General features: G+C 48.3%; 1 protein-coding gene across 3 annotated transcripts in view; it reads right to left on the minus strand.

Moving 5' to 3' along the window:
* The window catches only part of NBEAL1 (neurobeachin like 1), a 150,480-nt gene that overhangs the window by 62,497 nt on the left and 66,309 nt on the right, over nt 1-21,674 (minus strand). For all 3 annotated transcript variants that reach the window (XM_083154142.1, XM_083154140.1, XM_083154141.1), the window contains 10 exons: nt 21,343-21,471; nt 20,911-21,211; nt 17,367-17,452; nt 16,019-16,108; nt 13,214-13,373; nt 12,029-12,162; nt 9,924-10,083; nt 8,539-8,641; nt 7,941-8,088; nt 7,697-7,855 (listed from right to left, as the gene is read on the minus strand). In XM_083154142.1, the coding sequence (XP_083010268.1) occupies nt 7,697-7,855; nt 7,941-8,088; nt 8,539-8,641; nt 9,924-10,083; nt 12,029-12,162; nt 13,214-13,373; nt 16,019-16,108; nt 17,367-17,452; nt 20,911-21,211; nt 21,343-21,471 (1,470 nt within the window). The remainder of the gene's footprint in view (nt 1-7,696; nt 7,856-7,940; nt 8,089-8,538; nt 8,642-9,923; nt 10,084-12,028; nt 12,163-13,213; nt 13,374-16,018; nt 16,109-17,366; nt 17,453-20,910; nt 21,212-21,342; nt 21,472-21,674) is intronic.

Here is a 21,674-nt window from a genome sequence, read left to right on the forward strand (position 1 = left end):
TGGGTGCTATGTCGCATTAGCAAGACCCCCAAAGCACCAATACAGTGGAACCCCCCCACAAGTGACCTCATTTTGCAAACTACACCCCTCAGGGAATTCATCTAGGGGTATAGTGTACATTTCAAACCCCCAGGGGTTTCACCAATTTTGATACAACTGGGCAGTGAAAATGAAAAATTACATTTTTTTACACAAAAATGCAGTTCTGGCTCAAAATTTTTCATTTTCAGAAGGTATGAAGGAGAAAAAGCACCCCAAAATCTGTGCCCCAATTTCTCCCGAGTACGGCAATGCCTCACATGTGACCAAAAAATACCATTTGGGTGCATGGCAGGACTCAGAAAGGAAGGAGTGATTTTTGGATTTTGCAACTCAGATTCTGGTGGAATGTTGGTGGGTGCTATGTCGCATTAGCAAGACCCCCCAAGCACCAATACAGTGGAACCCCCCCACAAGTGACCCCATTTTGCAAACTACACCCCTCAGGGAATTCATCTAGGGGTATAGTGTACATTTCAAACCCCCAGGGGTTTCACCAATTTTGATACAACTGGGCAGTGAAAATGAAAAATTACATTTTTTTACACAAAAATGCAGTTCTGGCTCAAAATTTTTCATTTTCAGAAGGTATGAAGGAGAAATAGCACCCCAAAATCTGTGCCCCAATTTCTCCCGAGTACGGCAATGCCTCATGTGTGACCAAAAAGTGTCAGGACTCAGAAGGGAAGGAGTGATATTTGGATTTTGCAGCACAAATTCTGGTGGAATGTTGGTGGGTGCTATGTCGCATTAGCAAGACCCCCCAAGCACCAATACAGTGGAACCCCCCCACAAGTGACCCCATTTTGCAAACTACACCCCTCAGGGAATTCATCTAGGGGTATAGTGTACATTTCAAACCCCCAGGGGTTTCACCAATTTTGATACAACTGGGCAGTGAAAATGAAAATTACATTTTTTTACACAAAAATGCAGTTCTGGCTCAAAATTTTTCATTTTCAGAAGGTATGAAGGAGAAAAAGCACCCCAAAATCTGTGCCCCAATTTCTCCCGAGTACGGCAATGCCTCATGTGTGACCAAAAAGTGGCAGGACTCAGAAGGGAAGGAGTGATATTTGGATTTTGCAGCACAAATTCTGGTGGAATGTTGGTGGGTGCTATGTCGCATTAGCAAGACCCCCCAAGCACCAATACAGTGGAACCCCCCCACAAGTGACCCCATTTTGCAAACTACACCCCTCAGGGAATTCATCTAGGGGTATAGTGTACATTTCAAACCCCCAGGGGTTTCACCAATTGTGGTACAACTGGGCAGTGAAAATGAAAAATTACATTTTTTTACACAAAAATGCAGTTCTGGCTCAAAATTTTTCATTTTCAGAAGGTATGAAGGAGAAAAAGCACCCCAAAATCTGTGCCCCAATTTCTCCCGAGTACGGCAATGCCTCATGTGTGACCAAAAAGTGGCAGGACTCAGAAGGGAAGGAGTGATATTTGGATTTTGCAGCACAAATTCTGGTGGAATGTTGGTGGGTGCTATGTCGCATTAGCAAGACCCCCCAAGCACCAATACAGTGGAACCCCCCCACAAGTGACCCCATTTTGCAAACTACACCCCTCAGGGAATTCATCTAGGGGTATAGTGTACATTTCAAACCCCCAGGGGTTTCACCAATTGTGGTACAACTGGGCAGTGAAAATGAAAAATTACATTTTTTTACACAAAAATGCAGTTCTGGCTCAAAATTTTTCATTTTCAGAAGGTATGAAGGAGAAAAAGCACCCCAAAATCTGTGCCCCAATTTCTCCCGAGTATGGCAATGCCTCATATGTGACCAAAAAATACCAGTTGGGTGCATGGCAGGACTCAGAAGGGAAGGAGTGATTTTTGGATTTTGCAGCTCAGATTCTGGTGGAATGTTGGTGGGTGCTATGTGGCATTAGAAAGACCCCCGAAGCACGGTGAAATGATGAACCTAATAATCCATAGATGTGTGGTATATTTTAAAACACTCCTTTATACATAGGCCGGGTTTGTCGGGGCAAGTTTCACAGTGGAAAATAGTTTCCTTTCTTATTCCCTTTTTATAGCAAACTTTGCACCTTTTTTGTGTCCTGCCCTTTCTTGCAGTGGAGGGGATTTCGTTCGGAAAATGCTGCCCTGGTACAATACGGGGGCCAGTACTAGAAGTACTGGGGCCCTCTGCCTGCTGGTTCCCAAATACTAGGCCCTTTATGACTTCCTCTTGAAAGTGCATAAATGTCCCCCTCTGGCCGGTAGAACGGAATAGCACGTAAGCGTTATACAGTGCCATCTGGATGATATACACGGCCAGCTTCTTGTACCAGATTTTTGTTTTCCGCAGGGCACTGTACGGCTTCAGTACCTGATCTGAAAGATCCACTCCGCCCATGTACCTATTGTAATCCAGGATACAATTAGGTTTTGAGGTGTGGGTACTGGTACCTCGTACAGGGACGGAGGTGGTACTGTCTCCGTGAATTGTTGTCAGTATAAGGACATCCCTCTTGTCCTTATATTTGACCAACAACATATTTTCGGTGCATATTCCCCTGCTTTCACCCCTTCTCATTACTTGGGCAATGTGCGTTTTTGGGAGGCCTCTTTGGTTCTTGCGCACAGTACCGCAAGCTGCTGTACCTCTTGAACCAAGGGCCTTAAGCAGGGGGATGCTGGTGTAAAAGTTATCCACATAGAGGTGATAACCTTTATCCAGGAAGGGGTGCACTAAATCCCAGACAATTTTTCCACTAACACCTACGAGGGAGGGGGGGCATTCTGGCGGTTCAATTCTTGAATCCTTCCCTTCATATACCCTAAACCTGTGAGTGTACCCTGAGGTGCTTTCACACAGCTTATACATTTTTATGCCATACCTTGCCCTCTTACTGGGAAGGTACTGGCGGAATTTAACCCTTCCTTTAAAATGTATAAGGGACTCGTCTATGCAAATGAATTTATCTGGGATGTACATCTCTTCAAATTTGGCACTGAAATGATCAATGACCGGCCTGACTTTGAATAGCCGGTCAAAGGTGGGATCATCTCTGGGTGGGCACTGTGCATTATCGTTGTAATGCAAAAATTTAAGGATCGTCTCAAATCGAGCCCGGGGCATGGCCATACGGTAAAATGGGGTGCTGTACAGAACATCTGTACTCCAATATTGCCTAATTTCTGGCTTTTTTACTATGCCCATATGAAACACCAGACCCCAAAACGTCATCATCTCTACTGCATCTACAGGGGTCCACCTAGCAAATGATGACGTGGGGTTTTGAGCAATAAACTGCTGGGCATATAAATTAGTTTGGTCCACCATTACATTTATAAAATCATCAGAGAAAAATAATTTGAAAAAGTCAATTTCTCTGAGACCTGTGGAATCAAATTGGATTCCTGGCATGGCCAAAAACTCAGGAACCTGGGGCTCAAAATTGTCTGGTGGTGGGGTCCATACGAGATCAATTATTGGGGGGGGGGGGGTCTCAGCTGCTCTACGGGGGCGTCTTTGAGGGGGTCCCTCATCACCAGAGGAGGAAGAGGAGCTTAAGGCGAATCCTTCAAATTCCCCGCTTGCATCACTGGCTGTGTCAGAGTCAGAAGCAAGCATGGCATATGCCTCCTCCGCTGAATACATTCTTCTGGATGACTGGGATGACATTTGGAAAGACATTTGGGATGACATTTGGGATGACATTTGGGATGCCATTTTTATTTTTGTGTTTCTGGTAGTGAAATGTTTCAACACGTGTATAGTGTAGGGGGGGGTACAAACTTTATTTCAATGTAGTATGTAGTGTGTAGTGTGTATGTAGTGCAGAAATAATAAAAAAAAAAAGGTCCTGCGCCAAAAATTGAGCACAGATGTTGGTCAGTAACGTCCGTCACTGAACAGCGCTCAAAGGCAACAGGAATTTGATCAAAAAAATGTGATAAAAAAAAATTAAAAAAGACCCCACAGCACCCTCAAAAAAAAAAAAAAAAGGTGATCAGTGATGCGACACTGATTACCAGTGAGGGGCAGCAGGTGCACAACCTTTGGTGCTACTGACAGTGCAACTGTCAGGTATATATAAAAAAAAAAAACCTGCACCCCCAAAAAGTTGCTGATCAGCACAGATATACTGATCAGCACAAAAGGGGGGGGTAGCAGACACAAAATATAGCACTCTCTATCACTCTCTGTCACTATCTCTCTCTATCTATCTCTCTCTATCTCTCTCTATCTCTCACTATCTCTCTCTATCTCTCACTATCTATCACTATCTATCACTCTATGACACTGCAGCAGCAGCACTGATAGTTATATATATAAAAAAAAAACCTGCAGCCCCAAAAAGGTGGGGTAGCAGACACAAAATATAGCACTCTCTATCACTATCTCTCACTATCTCTCACTATATGACACTGCAGCAGCAGCACTGACAGTTATATATATATAAAAAAAAAACCTGCAGCCCCAAAAAGGGGGGGTAGCAGACACAAAATATAGCACTCTCTATCACTATCTCTCTATCTCTCTATCTCTCACTATCTATCACTCTATGACACTGCAGCAGCAGCACTGACAGTTATATATATATAAAAAAAAACACCCTGCAAAATATAGCACTCTCTGTCACTATCTCTCTATCTCTCTCTCTATCTCTCTCTCTATCTCTCTCTCTATCTCTCTATCACACTGCAGCAGCAGCAGGAAGTCACAAGAAGTCAGATCCAGGAAGCATCCAGCACGCTACAAGCAGTGATCAGGTGATCAGGTAAGGTATTTGCAAGGATCAGGTAAGTATTTGCAAGGATCAGGTCAGTATCACGGCAGATAGGCACGGTGACCGCTCTGCACGCAATTCCAGACCGGAATGGCGTCTGCAGCGCAGTCACCGTTAGTTTAAATGTCGCGCCTTGGCTGTGATTGGTCCGTGGGTCCCACGGACCAATCACAGCCTTGGGGGCAGGTGGGGTGAGGTGTCGTCGTCACCGATGACCCCCTCATGTCCCCTGACGCCCGGCGGTGATTGACACCTGTGTTACCGAGCGTCTGATTCGCTGGTAACACAGGAAAACGCTGTGAATGGCTGTTCACACTGAACAGCCAATCACAGCGATCGCCGACGGGGGGGCGGCATCGCAGCCCCCCCTGGGCACGCAGGGACATGTCTGCTGTCAGGGACAGCAGACATCGTCCCTCTGTCACTGCGTCTCTAGACGCAGTGACAGTTTGAAGCCATGACGTATATATACGTCATGTGTCGGGAAGTACTTCCCGGCCATGACGTATATATACGTCAAATGTCGGGAAGGGGATATATATATATATATATCTACGATCGTTTCACTGAAGCTTTTTCAAGGCATGACAGGTGAAACGATCGTCGGTCTAGGGGCCGCTGTCTTTAAACAGATATCAGTGTTCATCCTTATAGATCTTATGTGTACTTAGCCTTGTGATAATTTGTTAAATGGTGCAAATGTATCTGGGCGCTGTTACTTACAAGCCCAGGGAAAGTGCAGGACAGCCAGCGAGAGGCTGTGAGCGGAGCTGACAGATCTGCCAGCTTGGTGGCTCACAGATCGCTGACCGGCCCGGCACCTGAGCCTCACGCTGCGTATAGCAGCAGAGTTGTGGATCTCAGAAGCGGCTTAATGTAAAAAAGCCGGAGACCACTAAGTGGTATAATATGAGATTTTAGGACGGCATTGATAATGAAAAAGAGTGCGGACATATAATTGCTTGCTCAAATGAAACATCATTACCGATATGTCTAACATTCTCAATCGAACTTATGATATAACTGTGGATCATATTAAAGAAATTAATCTCTAGATCACTAAATTACATATCATTCTATTTCTGTTGCAGAGTGAGACTTGATAATAACACTGCAATATTGCAGGGGTAAATGCAGACTTTATAAGAATGTGATGAGCAGCAATATTTTATATTTGACCATCAAGGCGTTATGTGTACTCCCAAAAAAGGAATACTATTTAAAGGAAGAAATATCCTTATATTGGGACACACATCGATACACATTGTAAACCAGCAGACAAGCAGGAAACGATACATATAAGATACAAATGACTGTTTGATATTATTCTGCAACAAACAGACATACTTTTGCTTCCTTTATTTATGGCCTGTGAAATCAAGATATAACACCACAAATAACATTATAGTCTTTTATTAAAATCAGAAGCAGTTAGCAGCATAACAAATAGTCAGAAGTTCTCCATATTAGCTGTCGGCTTGTTTTCAGGGATAGAGATAAACACACAGAGACATCATCCCTGCAAATATAGCATTCTGTAGGACAGTGGCCCCATACTTTTTTATACACTTATTCTTTTCACTATGTTTTAATATTTCACCTTTTAACTTGAATGAATAAAAGCTATATTATATAATTAGAGATATAGGATCCTCAGTGCACCCATTAATACTTTTTTTCTTGTGGAGTTGTGGAATTGTTTTGAGTATTGGGTAGCACCTCTGCAGTCAAAATAAGGTACTAACCCCAAATCTGTTTACCGATTGGAGATTCCTAAATAAAATAATCAAAACTGGAGCGGAAATCCTCTATGTATGTCAATGTTCATACCCTGCCTGCTGCAGTTCCTCTGTATTATACGCCCTCCAGCAGTCTGAATCTATCACAGACCCGGGAGCGACATCAGGGTAGTGGCGTAGTTAGGAAGCAGGCCCCTGTCTCCCTGCATATACCGCCAAAATCCCATTGCTGGAGCAGCATCCTCCCAACGTTGTATTTGCGCTTCACAAATAGGCTCTCATCTACCTCCACCACCATGCCAGGGCCACTAATTTGTGTCTGCGGCTGGGACAAGAGATCACTGGTGCACGCCTCCCTCATGAGACCGTTGTACTGCACCGTTGTCTTTATAGACATGTGCAGCTCCCTCTCGCAGTACTGCACAACCGTCAGCTCCTGTGCCCATGAACACACAAAGCTGACCAGGGTCAGGAACGGTAACCGGCACCCGGGGAACCAGTGGTCCGCTTGAACACTGACCTTCTTCCGACAAGACTTAATGTGGCAGTGCCACGTCCCTTCCTTAAGAGACAGCCTCATCGGATGGCTGTTTACGCAACTCTGCGTAACGGGCAGCCATTGGTGTTGCTGAAAAAACAGTGCAGCCTCCTCCTCTGATGTAGGCAGGGTGAACATGGACATTTGCTCACCTGCCACGCCGGTCACTGTCACACTGTGAGCACCCTGAGAAGCATCAATCACTGTCAGCTATTCACCTCAGAGTCAGTGCCCGGGAGAACTTACGCAAGTTCTGACTGACTACGCTATTTCCGTAAGCTTAAGCTTATTCAGAAAGCCTAGCTACGGTAACTGACAAACGTCTATTAGTACTCTAAGCGTATAAACTAGTGGGATCGCATCGCATGGCACTAAAAATGGGACATGCAATACGATGCGAATTCCTTCCGCAAACGTACGTATGTTAATTGGTACGTATGTAAATTGAGGAGCAGCGTTGGAGAATGGAGGCTAAGGATCTACATTTCAAACTTTATCAAGTCCTTTATTAACACAACAGTAAAGTACGTCCCCAATGTGATAATGCCTTTTCAGTAATAAAATTATAAAAACATAGAAAATGTAGAAAAGAAATGGCGGACCATGTGACAAGTAGACGGCATACCTTAAATACAAGTTCTTTCAGTCGGTCAGAATATCTCTGGTTTAGCAGCAGAGCATACAGAATATCCGCACTTCCCGGCTCAAACAGCAGCAGATACAGCTGGTCTGGAGTTGGGCTGGCGCTCAGGAGCTGGTGGAGGACGTCTAAGATCCCCAACAACTAACAAAAAGGAGAAGAGCTCAGACATTGGACAACATGCAGAGAATCAGACGGGGGCCCTGCCACCAGTATCGCAGCGACGTACCTGTTCCTCATCACTAGTGGCGGCAATGTAACCGGCAATGCTCTGAATCTCTTCCTGGGAGCCGCCTTTACTCAGGAAATATTTGATGAGGCCAAACAGGGACGTCCTGATCGTGGTCAGATCTTCCTGTGGCAACAAGCTCTCCTTACTAGGCCAGATCAAAGAAAAATGGTTTAAAAAGTGGCAACATCTGGAAAACATGGCATGTTGGTCTGTAGGATAATCCAGCCCAAACATGTTCTACTCTCCCGGCCTATATGCCTTAGTACATACCTCTAACATGTTCTACTCTCCCGGCCTATGCGCCTTAGTACATACCTATAACATGTTCTGCTCCCCCCCCCCCCCCCCCGGCCTATACACGTAGTACATATCTATAAACATGATCTGCTCCCCCCCAGCCTATACACCGTAGTACATATCTATAACATGATCTGCCCCCCCCCCCCCCCGGCCTATACATCGTAGCACATACCTATAACATGTATTGCCCTCCCTCCACACCCCCCCACCAAGCCTATAAACGTAGTACACGCCTTTAACATATTCTGCCCCCCCCCGGCCTATACACCCCCGGCTCAAACACCGTAGTACATACCTATAACATATTCTGATCGTGTCCAACAGAAACTGGACGCCATACTTCTTGCGGAAGAGTTTCCTGCTGTCTCTGATAATGGTGGACAAATACTGTATGTGCCCTGCAGAGGACAGGAAGAGACCATGAGCTGACTGTGCCACACTGACACCTGCGCAGGTTCCAGGAAGGCGAGCTCTGCCGCTCCATGTGCCACAATTACACAGTATCCACAACGCACATGATGGCAGGAGTATGGAAACTAAACCAATATTCGGAGGCTACAGGGCTCTCAGTAAGGTCCCAAATTGTCAGCTGCATAACTAACGAGCTTCTTCACTATAGCCAGGTGGTGTATACAGCTATAATTATATAACCCCCATACAGCTACACAGACAGCAAAGCTGAGAAACTGCTTCCACACTCCGACATCTCTTCTCGCACATCATCCTCTACCGACAGGTTACACTAAGAGCCGGCACCAATCCCATATTCTCCATACAGCTACACAGACAGCACAGCTGAGAAACTGCTTCCACACTCCGACATCTCTTCCGGCACGTCGTCCTCTACCAACAGGTTACACTAAGAGCCGGCACCAATCCCATACTCTCCATACAGCTACACAGACAGCACAGCTGAGAAACTGCTTCCACACTCCGACATCACTTCCCGCACGTCATCCTCTACCGACAGGTTACACTAAGAGCCGGCACCAATCCCATCTTCTCCATACAGCTACACAGACAGCGCAGCTGAGAAACTGCTTCCACACTCCGACATCTCTTCCGGCACGTCGTCCTCTACCGACAGGTTACACTAAGAGCCGGCACCAATCCCATCTTCTCCATACAGCTACACAGACAGCGCAGCTGAGAAACTGCTTCCACACTCCGACATCTCTTCCCGCACGTCATCCTCTACCGACAGGTTACACTGAGAGCCGGCACCAATCCCATACTCTCCATACAGCTACACAGACAGCGCAGCTGAGAAACTGCTTCCACACTCCGACATCTCTTCCCGCACGTCATCCTCTACCGACAGGTTACACTAAGAGCCGGCACCAATCCCATTTTCTCCATACAGCTACACAGACAGCACAGCTGAGAAACTGCTTCCACACTCCGACATCTCTTCCCGCACGTCATCCTCTACCGACAGGTTACACTAAGAGCCGGCACCAATCCCATACTCTCCATACAGCTACACAGACAGCACAGCTGAGAAACTGCTTCCATACTCCGACATCTCACACTTCCCGCACGTCATCCTCTACCGACAGGTTACACTAAGAGCCGGCACCAATCCCATATTCTCCATACAGCTTTACGGAAAATCATTATAAAGCAGTGTGGTGTTGACAATTATCCCTATTCACACTGTGTACACATAGGACTGCTTACCGATTCGGAAAGGAAAGTCGCCACGATTCCAAATGCGGAAATCAAAGAGAAGATACTGGTACATCTGCTGCAGCAGCACCGTGTTCTTCTCCATGGAGACCTGCTCTATCAGCAGCTGGACAGCCATCAGCACGTTCACGTCCATGAGGTGTTCCGGTACCTGGAGGTAATGCACAAGATCCATCCAATATACAACAAGCGACCGGAATTTTTTTTAGACTTAAGCCAACGTTCCCGGATGTTACGCTTCCCACAAACACCAATGCTGGTAATAGACCTGCCCTTAGCACCCTGGCCTTTACTATGGTCTATCATACACCACGCAAATTCCACCTGCAGGCTACAGTCCTCTGCCCGACACCTGTTCCCTCTGTGGCTACAGTCCTCTGCCTGACACCTGTTCCCTCTGTGGCTACAGTCCTCTATCAGACACCTGTTCCCTCTGTGGCTACAGTCCTCTGCCCAACAGCTGTTCCCTCTGTGGCTACAGTCCACTGCCCGACACCTGTTCCCTCTGTGGCTACAGTCCTCTGCCCGACACCTGTTCCCTCTGTGGCTACAGTCCTCTGCCTGACACCTGTTCCCTCTGTGGCTACAGTCCTCTATCAGACACCTATTCCCTCTGTGGCTACAGTCCTCTGGCCAACAGCTGTTCCCTCTGTGGCTACAGTCCACTGCCCGACACCTGTTCCCTTTAGGCTACAGTCCTCTGCCCAACAGCTGTTCCCTCTGTGGCTACAGTCCTCTGCCCGACACCTGTTCCCTCTGGCTACAGTCCTCTGCCCGACACCTGTTCCCTCTGTGGCTACAGTCCTCTGCTCAACAGCTGTTCCCTCTGTGGCTACAGTCCTCTATCAGACACCTGTTCCCTTTAGGCTACAGTCCTCAGCCCGACACCTGTTCCCTCTGTGGCTACAGTCCTCTGCCCAACACCTGTTCCCTTTAGGCTACAGTCCTCTGCCTGACACCTGTTCCCTCTGTGGCTACAGTGCTCTACCAGACACCTGTTCCCTTTAGGCTACAGTCCTCTGCCCGACACCTGTTCCCTTTAGGCTACAGTCCTCTGCCCGACACCCGTTCCCTCTGTGGCTACAGTGCTCTACCAGACACCTGTTCCCTTTAGGCTACAGTCCTCTGCCCGACACCTGTTCCCTTTAGGCTACAGTCCTCTGCCCGACACCTGTTCCCTCTGTGGCTACAGTCCTCTGCCCGACACCTGTTCCCTTTTGGCTACAGTCCTCTGCCCGACACCTGTTCCCTTTTGGCTACAGTCCTCTGCCCGACACCTGTTCCCTCTGTGGCTACAGTGCTCTACCAGACACCTGTTCCCTTTAGGCTACAGTCCTCTGCCCGACACCTGTTCCCTTTAGGCTACAGTCCTCTGCCCGACACCTGTTCCCTCTGTGGCTACAGTCCTCTTCCCGACACCTGTTCCCTTTTGGCTACAGTCCTCTGCCCGACACCTGTTCCCTCTGTGGCTACAGTGCTCTACCAGACACCTGTTCCCTTTAGGCTACAGTCCTATGCCCGACACCTGTTCCCTTTAGGCTACAGTCCTCTGCCCGACACCTGTTCCCTTTGTGGCTACAGTGCTCTACCAGACACCTGTTCCCTTTAGGCTACAGTCCTCTGCCCGACACCTGTTCCCTTTAGGCTACAGTCCTCTGCCCGACACCCGTTCCCTCTGTGGCTACAGTCCTCTGCCCAACACCTGTTCCCTTTAGGCTACAGTCCTCTGCCCGACACCTGTTCCCTCTGTGGCTACAATCCTCTACCCGACACCTGTTCCCTTCTGGCTACAGTCCTCTGCCCGACACCTGTTCCCTTTAGGCTACAGTCCTCTGCCCGACACCTGTTCCCTTCTGGCTACAGTCCTCTGCCCGACACCTGTTCCCTTCTGGCTACAGTCCTCTGCCCAACACATGTTCCCTCTGTGGCTACAGTCCTCTGCCCGACACTGCCCTACCACCACCTGTTGCCTTTAAGCTACAGTCCTCTGCCCGACACTGCCCTACCACCACCTGTTCCCTTCTGGCTAAAGTCCTCTGCCCGACACTGCCCTACCACCACCTGTTCCCGTTGTGGCTACAGTCCGAGTACTGTACCTTCTGCAGCAGAGCCCCTAAGGTGGCGGCTCCGTGTGAATGGATGAAGTTCTCCTGGTTGATTGGATGTCGCTGTATAAAATGTTTCACCAGCAAAACAAAAGTAGCTGCAATGTTTTTCTCCAGCCGAGCCTCTGCAAAATGACAGACAGGCGGCGTCACTACATGACACAGACACACAGCGTCACTACATAACACAGACAGGCGGCGTCACTACATAACACAGACAGGCGGCGTCACTACATGACACAGGCAGGCGGCGTCACTACATGACACAGGCAGGCGGCGTCACTACATGACACAGGCAGGCGGCGTCACTACATGACACAGGCAGGCGGCGTCACTACATGACACAGGCAGGCGGCGTCACTACATGACACAGGCAGGCGGCGTCACTACATGACACAGGCACACAGCGTCACTACATAACACAGACACGCGGCATCACTACACGCGGCGTCACTACATAACACAGACACGTGGCATCACTACATAACACATCTGCACAGAGAAGGAAGGTGACCATCATCTGCATAACTGGCGTGTGTGTGTGTGTGTGTGTCTTACAGCAATTCTGTACTCCTGTAGATGCTAAATGAGACTCTGTAAATCGCACGTACAGATCACTATTCATCACATTGTGTTGTATCAAGCAGGGGCGCCGGCAGGTCAGTCGGGCCCCGGTATAATGAAGGGGGCGTGGCCACCGGGGAGATGTGGCAATGCCTCGTTAAAAAAAACCTTTGTTTGGCAAGGTGGGTGGGTGCTGGTGGGAGTGCGGGAGGCATTGCACACCACCGCAGGGAGAGGGGACACGCGGCACCGAGCAGCATGTGCTGAGCTGGGGAGAGAGGCTGTCATCTCTCTCCCACTGCCCAGCTGCTTGCAATGGGGGGAGGGGGGTGTGGGAGCCGGGCCCCTCCAGCAGACCCGGGTAAAAAGGTCACCCGTGCCAGAAGTATGGTGAGGGGAAGCGCTGCACTGATACAGACAATGTGGACCTGTTTCATGTGTCTAGGTACAGACAGGCTAATGTATGTTCTACATAGTATGGACCACAAGGATTATGTCTGCAGGTGTAGCATGTAAATGTCCTCTGCACTGAGATATGCTGCATTCTCTTTATATACAACTCTGGCCACGCGTCTCGCTCTGTGGAAGGCTGCACAACGTGGTCCTTCTTACCTGAAGCCTTGGTGGAAGACAAGACCACCTCTGTAGGTGTGATCAGCTCAGGAGCAGGACTGACACGCGACGACTTCTCACAGGCAGACTCATTGATGCAGCTGATCTGCTCCAGGATTGGGAATAACGTATTCAGTCCCCCAATGCAGTTGATCATGTCCTGGGAAAGGGGCACAGATGATAACAGAATAATCAGAATCAGGAACCGCAGCAGCGTACACACTGTTTTATCCTGCACTGATGGTGTATATTACCACCGCGCTGATCCCAGGGACTATAGACTGTATATACAGCACATACAGGGTGAAAGGGTGGGATACAAGGAGTCACACTGAGATAACAGGACCACAGTCACTGGTACAGCCTCCGAATAGGGGCCCCAGTCCTTCCGCAGATGGGGGAGCTCCGCCCTTACCTCCAGAAGTTACTTTTAGCAGCATTGCCTCCTACCACTGCCTTACACCAAACACGAGGAGGGTACAGTATGTTATTATATGAAATATAAAATTCCACACTGTTCTGACAGGTAAGCATTAACATGCGGGACAAATGGCGTCATCTGCACTTATGTAAATGCACTGTAATATCAAAATGTGGTTTTAGGCCACAATGTAGTCGTTACTCAACACAAAGCTGCAGTGGCCTCCGCATAAAGCATCTCTGGAATGTACGGCCATACACACCAGGCATTTTTGCCCATCATTTTTGACCAAAAACGCTGAGTGAACACACTAAGAGTTTATTGACCATTTTGATGATTTTCTCCAGGGTGGATGACTTTCCATAGCATATAATAGCAGAAGATAAAGGAGTGTGCATCAGCGCTGACCATACATACTGGGAGGCTTTCAAGGTGAAAGCAGCTCAAACAAGTAAACTAAGTCGCTTTCAGCTCATAGTCGCCCAGTGTGTAGGAGCCTTAAGTCTCAGCTGCTAGATTAGGAGAAAATCCTAACAGAACTCTCAAAACTAAAAGTGGATAAAGCAATGGGGCCAGATGGGATACATCCAAGGATACTAAAAGAGCTTAAAGGGGAGCTGGTAAAACCATTAACAGATTTATCCAGTCACTAGCTACTGGAGTAATACCAGAGGACTGGAAAACAGCAAATGTAATCCCACTGCACAAAAGTGGAAGCAAGGCAGAGGTAAGCACTACGGATCAGTGAGCCTTATATCTGTAGTAGGGAAATTGATGGAAAGACTCTTAAAACAAAGAGTTGTAGAATATCTAAAAACCAGCAACTTATAGGATACGAAACAGCATGGGTTTACTGGGGGAAGATCATGTCAAACAAATCTTATTGACTTTTTTTTGACTGGGTGACTAAAGTAATAGATCAAGGGGGGGGGGGGGGGCTGTAGATGTAGCTTATCTAGACTTTAGTAAGGCTTTTGACACTGTCCCACATCGCAGACTGTTAAATAAACTTAAAAGCTTGGGATTGGATTCTAAGATAGTTGAATGAATAAGAGCGTGGTTGCAGGACAGAAAACAGAGAGTTGTAGTAAACAGAGCACAGTCAAAGGAGGGAAAGGTTACAAGTGGAGTACCCCAGGGATCTGTACTTGGACCGGTGCTTTTTAATATCTTTATTGGTGCTATTGCAAATGGAATTGAGGGTAAAATGTGCCTTTTTGCAGATTACACAAAGGTATACAGGGTAGACACACCAGGAGGGGTGAAACAAATTATTGATGATCTAGGTAGATTAGGGGAATGGTCAAGAGCATGGCAACTACAGTTTAATGCCAAAAAATGCAAAATCATGCACTTGGGTCTCAGAAATCCAAAGACTAAATATAGTATAAATGGCACTATAATGGAAACTATTGAGGAGGAGAGGGATCTAGGTGTCACTATTTCAGGGGACTTAAAGACAGGTAGGCAATGTAACAAAGCAATGAAGAAGGCAAGTCAGATGCTTGGTTGCATAGGGAGAGGTATCAGCAGTAGAAAGAAAGAAGTAATAATGCCACTGTATAGGTCATTGGTACGACCTCACCTAGAGTATTGTGTTCAGTTCTGGAGGCCATATCTCCAGAAGGATATAAATACATAAGAGACTGTACAAAGAAGGGCAAGTAAAATGGTGCATGGCCTACATCACAAAACTTACCAGGAAAGACTAAAATAACTTAATATGTATAGTTTGGAGCAGAGAAGGGAAAGGGGGGACATGATAGAAACGTTCAAATATATCAAGGGCTTTTACAAGGTACAGGTGGGAGACATTCTTCCCAGGAAGAGGAGCAACAGAACACGAGGACATGCACTGAAACTAGAGGGAGGAAGATTCAGGGGAAATGTGAGGAAGAATTTCTTCACAGAAAGAGTAGTAGATAAGTGGAATAGCCTCCCATCAGAGGTGGTAGACGCAAATACAGTTTTACAATGTAAACATGCTTGGGATAGGCATAATGATTTCCTTACAAAGATATAAGGATCAAATATGGTTTGAGGTAACATGTTTATAAAAGGGGCGGACTAGATGGGCCAAGTGGTTCTTATCTGCCATCACAGTCTATGTTTCTATGTTAGGCTCCTAACACGTAGGGAGAGATTTAATGCCGCCCGAGTTCAGCGGCAGTGTGAGATGGTCGCCGAACTCAGACTTTTTATAAAGGGGAATTACCTTACAATGCATGGTTATGCGAGTTCGGCAGACATCTCACACTGCCGCTGAACTTGGGCGCCAATAAATCTCGCCCTACTGTATGTCTTCTTTCAAGTGTTTTCAATAGCTAAAATCTGATGAGCACTAATACATCTTACACCCTAACTCAGGCGTCTATATTTCATACCTTAATATCCCAGTTCATGACTTTGTTACCAGTCAGGCGTCCATGCAGAAGATTTGGTGATAAATCCAGACAGATGGGATTCCCACAAGCCTGTGAAGCAGTTACAGTACAATGTTTTACAAGCCAATCATATATAGGAATCTGCAACGTTCATAATGGAGCCAGGAAACAATGGACAATAATTCGCCTCAATCACCAAAATATAGGTGACCGCTTTACTTCTTTTGAGGCACATTAGCCCCACAGCTGCTCAGACTTATCCAGCAGTGATAAAACTAAATTATTTCTACTAGTAAAACATCTGGTATCAAGTCCTTCAAGGTACTTGTGTATTATCACGGCGCCCACATATAATCGCATCACATGCCATACACCCGATGCACAGCGATGCGATGTGATTTTAAATTGTATAAGCCCCCTATATGATTTTTAATTGTATAAGCACCCTAATGGGGGCTTACAATGTTAAATGCACCCCCACGCCACCCCAACCCGAAGCGTGGCGAGCGAAGTGAGCCCGCGAGGGGTGGCGGTACGCATCCTCTGACCTTTCCATACCCCCACTATCCACGTCGGCGTGGAGTTGACATTATACAGTGTGGCGAGCGCAGCGAGCCCGAATCGTGGCGAGCGCAGCAAGCCCCGCGAGGGGACACGTATTACTTTACATGTATTCCGCGTCCCCTCGCCATGCTTCGGGCTCGGTGGCTCTGCTCATGAGAGCTTACAGTCTAAGGACCACAAGGGCAGAGTTTGGGAAGTAGGACAGAATGTGTGAGGACGGCAGAGGTGCATCAGTAGCCATGCAGGCAGGAAGCTAGTATTTGGCTGCAGGATCAGGGCACTGGCAAATGTTCCCAGCTTCTCCCACTCTCATGTAGTTACCCTTGTACAGAAGAATACAATGGGCATGACATCACCACAAAGGGTAAGTAAGTAAAGGTTTAGATCTGGCTGGTTGGAACAAACACCTGGTAATATCTGAGTGACAGTTTGGCAGTTTTCCAGCATTTCCAAGCAAATGGTCAACTGTCATTTGCTCTCATCCATCACCAGGTTTTTGTTTCAACCAGACAGATCTGAAGATAACAAACTTACACAAAACAGCAATCGGGCGCAAAACCAAAATAAAGAACGTTCCGATAATTGATTTATTGTATCAAATAAATCGGTTAAATCAAAATAATTTAAAAAACTGATCATTTAAAGATCTGAAGATAAATCTGTAGGTGTATGGGCAGCTTAAGTCTCAGTTACCTGCAATGTTTCGGCTGAGTGAGGAAGGAAGCTGCATAGTAAGGATGGCTGTAGGGGTGATGGTATATAGAGGGAAAGTCTCCGCACTAACCTTAGGCGTGTAATACAGAAGCAGTTTGCTGGGTAAGTCTGTCAGTTCCGAGTCCTGCGATTTCCATGGACTTAAGCTATTAGGACCTGGTGAAACACACAGCTAGAATTAGAAGTGACACATATTTAATATATTTATTATATAACCAACACCAAACCTTAATACCAATGCAGACAAATGTCTGTATTCAGAGTTGCACGCATCTATATGACTGCAACTAGCTTTACACTCTGTTTCAACAGCATGATTACCAGAGCGCACGTCCCAGCCCCCCGGCGCACACACAACTACATATAACCGGCATTCTGTGTGCACTCAGCCCTGGATGTGCATGTCCGAGGCCTCCCAGCACACACACAACTACATATAACCGGCATTCTGTGTGCACTCAGCCCTGGATGTGCATGTCCGAGGCCTCCCAGCGCCAATACAACTACATATAACCGGCATTCTGTGTGCACTCAGCCCTGTATGTGCACGTCCCAGCCCTCCCAGCGCCAATACAACTACATATAACCGGCATTCTGTGTGCACTCAGCCCTGTATGTGCATGTCCGAGGCCTCCCAGCGCACACACACCTACATATAACCAGCATTCTGTGTGCACTCAGCCCTGTATGTGCATGTCCGAGGCCTCCCAGCGCACACAACTACATATAACCGGCATTCTGTGTGCACTCAGCCCTAGATGTGCATGTCCGAGGCCTCCCAGCGCCAATACAACTACATATAACCGGCATTCTGTGTGCACTCAGCCCTGTATGTGCACGTCCCAGCCCTCCCGGCACACACACAACTACATATAACCAGCATTCTGTGTGCACTCAGCCCTGGATGTGCATGTCCGAGGCCTCCCAGCACACATACAGCTACATATAACCGGCATTCTGTGTGCACTCAGCCCTGTATGTGCATGTCCAAGCCCTCCCAGCGCACACACACAACTACATATAACCAGCATTCTGTGTGCACTCAGCCCTGTATGTGCACGTCCCAGCCCTCCCGGCACACACAACTACATATAACTGGCATTCTGTGTGCACTCAGCCCTGGATGTGCACGTCCCAGCCCTCCCGGCACACACAACTACATATAACCGGCATTCTGTGTGCACTCAGCCCTAGATGTGCATGTCCGAGGCCTCCCAGCGCACACACACAACTACATATAACCGGCATTCTGTGTGCACTCAGCCCTGTATGTGCACGTCCCAGCCCTCCCGGCACACACAACTACATATAACCGGCATTCTGTGTGCACTCAGCCCTGTATGTGCACGTCCCAGCCCTCCCAGCGCACACACAACTACATATAACCGGCATTCTGTGTGCACTCAGCCCTAGATGTGCATGTCCGAGGCCTCCCAGCGCACACACACAACTACATATAACCGGCATTCTGTGTGCACTCAGCCCTGTATGTGCACGTCCCATCCCTCCCAGCACATACACAACTACATATAACCGGCATTCTGTGTGCACTCAGCCCTGTATGTGCACGCCCCAGCCCTCCCAGCGCACACACACAACTACATATAACCGGCATTCTGTGTGCACTCAGCCCTGTATGTGTACATCCCAGCCCTCCCAGCTACATATAACCGGCATTCTGTGTGCACTCAGCCCTGGATGTGCACGTCCCAGCCCTCCCAGCGCCAATACAACTACATATAACCGGCATTCTGTGTGCACTCAGCCCTGGATGTGCACGTCCCAGCCCTCCCGGCACACACACAACTACATATAACCGGCATTCTGTGTGCACTCAGCCCTGTATGTGCACGTCCCAGCCCTCCCAGCTACATATAACCGGCATTCTGTGTGCATTCAGCCCTGTATGTGCACGTCACAGCCCTCCCGGCACACACACAACTACATATAACCGGCATTCTGTGTGCACTCAGCCCTGTATGTGCACGTCCCATTCCTCCCAGCACATACACAACTACATATAACCGGCATTCTGTGTGCACTCAGCCCTGTATGTGCACGCCCCAGCCCTCCCAGCGCACACACACAACTACATATAACCGGCATTCTGTGTGCACTCAGCCCTGTATGTGTACATCCCAGCCCTCCCAGCTACATATAACCGGCATTCTGTGTGCACTCAGCCCTGGATGTGCACGTCCCAGCCCTCCCAGCGCCAATACAACTACATATAACCGGCATTCTGTGTGCACTCAGCCCTGGATGTGCACGTCCCAGCCCTCCCGGCACACACACAACTACATATAACCGGCATTCTGTGTGCACTCAGCCCTGTATGTGCACGTCCCAGCCCTCCCAGCTACATATAACCGGCATTCTGTGTGCATTCAGCCCTGTATGTGCACGTCACAGCCCTCCCGGCACACACACAACTACATATAACCGGCATTCTGTGTGCACTCAGCCCTGGATGTGCACGTCCCAGCCCTCCCAGTGCACACACAACTACATATAACCAGCATTCTGTATGCACTCAGCCCTGGATGTGCACGTCCCAGCCCTCCCAGTGCACACACAACTACATATAACCGGCATTCTGTGTGCACTCAGCCCTGTATGTGCACGCCCCAGCCCTCCCAGCGCACACACACAACTACATATAACCGGCATTCTGTGTGCACTCAGCCCTGTATGTGTACATCCCAGCCCTCCCAGCTACATATAACCGGCATTCTGTGTGCACTCAGCCCTGGATGTGCACGTCCCAGCCCTCCCAGCGCCAATACAACTACATATAACCGGCATTCTGTGTGCACTCAGCCCTGGATGTGCACGTCCCGGCACACACACAACTACATATAACCGGCATTCTGTGTGCACTCAGCCCTGTATGTGCACGTCCCAGCCCTCCCAGCGCACACAACTACATATAACCGGCATTCTGTGTGCAATCAGCCCTGTATGTGCACGTCACAGCCCTCCCGGCACACACACAACTACATATAACCGGCATTCTGTGTGCACTCAGCCCTGGATGTGCACGTCCCAGCCCTCCCAGTGCACACACAACTACATATAACCAGCATTCTGTATGCACTCAGCCCTGGATGTGCACGTCCCAGCCCTCCCAGTGCACACACAACTACATAAAACCGGCATTCTGTGTGCACTCAGCCCTGGATGTGCACGTCCCAGCCCTCCCAGCGCACACAACTACATATAACCGGCATTCTGTGTGCATTCAGCCCTGTATGTGCACATCCCAGCCCTCCCGGCACACACACAACTACATATAACCGGCATTCTGTGTGCACTCAGCCCTGTATGTGCACGTCCCAGCCCTCCCAGCGCACACAACTACATATAACCGGCATTCTGTGTGCACTCAGCCCTGGATGTGCACATCCCAGCCCTCCCAGCGCCCATACAACTACATATAACCGGCATTCTGTGTGCACTCAGCCCTGCTGCCCAACTCCGCTGTGAGTGTGCCACAGATCCGCTTTACTCTGAATAGTGTGCACTCGGCTACAGAGAACGCGCAGTGCTACAATCCATCAGCAACACTACTGCCGCCCCCAATGAATGAAGCCACAGGGATCTCTGGCACTTACCAGCCAAGTACAGAGCCTTAACCTGCCCAGGTTGCAGTGCCTCATGGAATATGAGAACGGAGCCAAGTTGCCCTTCAAGGGAGGTTGGAGACCCCCACTCACTATCTTGGGTCCCGGCTGAAATTAGTTTGACAGAACTGGCCTTTCCCTGCGACCCGCTCCGCGATGGTGATGAGAAAATCCCACTCAACGACGTCCTACTGGTGTTACTTGGGGGGGAGACAGGGGGGTCAGGAATCTGAGATGGCGGTGGAGTGTTGGTCTTTTGTCCGGCTGATCCGATACAGCAAGAAGTGAAGGGCTGGAAGAGTTTACATTGGACAGTTAGAAAGTTGTAGGGTTTTTTTGCCATGTCCCAATTTTCCACGTAAAGACAGGGATGCAGGACCACGCAGCAGACAAGGCTGTAACCACCTGCAGAAGAGCACTTACCTCACTGAGAGCAGGGAACCTCAGGGGAGACGTCATCTTTAACTGGCCATTAACATAAATGTATACATTGCTTTGTCCAAAGAACCCCAGGGACCGCTTAGTAGGTATGTGGACAATTCCGACACTGTGCTGTGGGCGAATAACACAAATATAGAACAAGTCTCAGTACCACAGCAGCGGCTCAACAGTGTATAGACCAGCAACCGGTGCTCAAGGCATCCTGGCAGTCCAGGTTTTAAGGAAATCTGTGTTTAAGCACATATGACATGATAAAGACCCTCAGTGAATTTGATTTAACTTTCTCTACACAACAATGGACAGCCTTAAAACCT

The sequence above is a fragment of the Crinia signifera genome, chromosome 7 (assembly GCF_055691185.1).
Source record: "Crinia signifera chromosome 7, ASM5569118v1, whole genome shotgun sequence".
Classification (NCBI taxonomy): domain Eukaryota; kingdom Metazoa; phylum Chordata; class Amphibia; order Anura; family Myobatrachidae; genus Crinia; species Crinia signifera.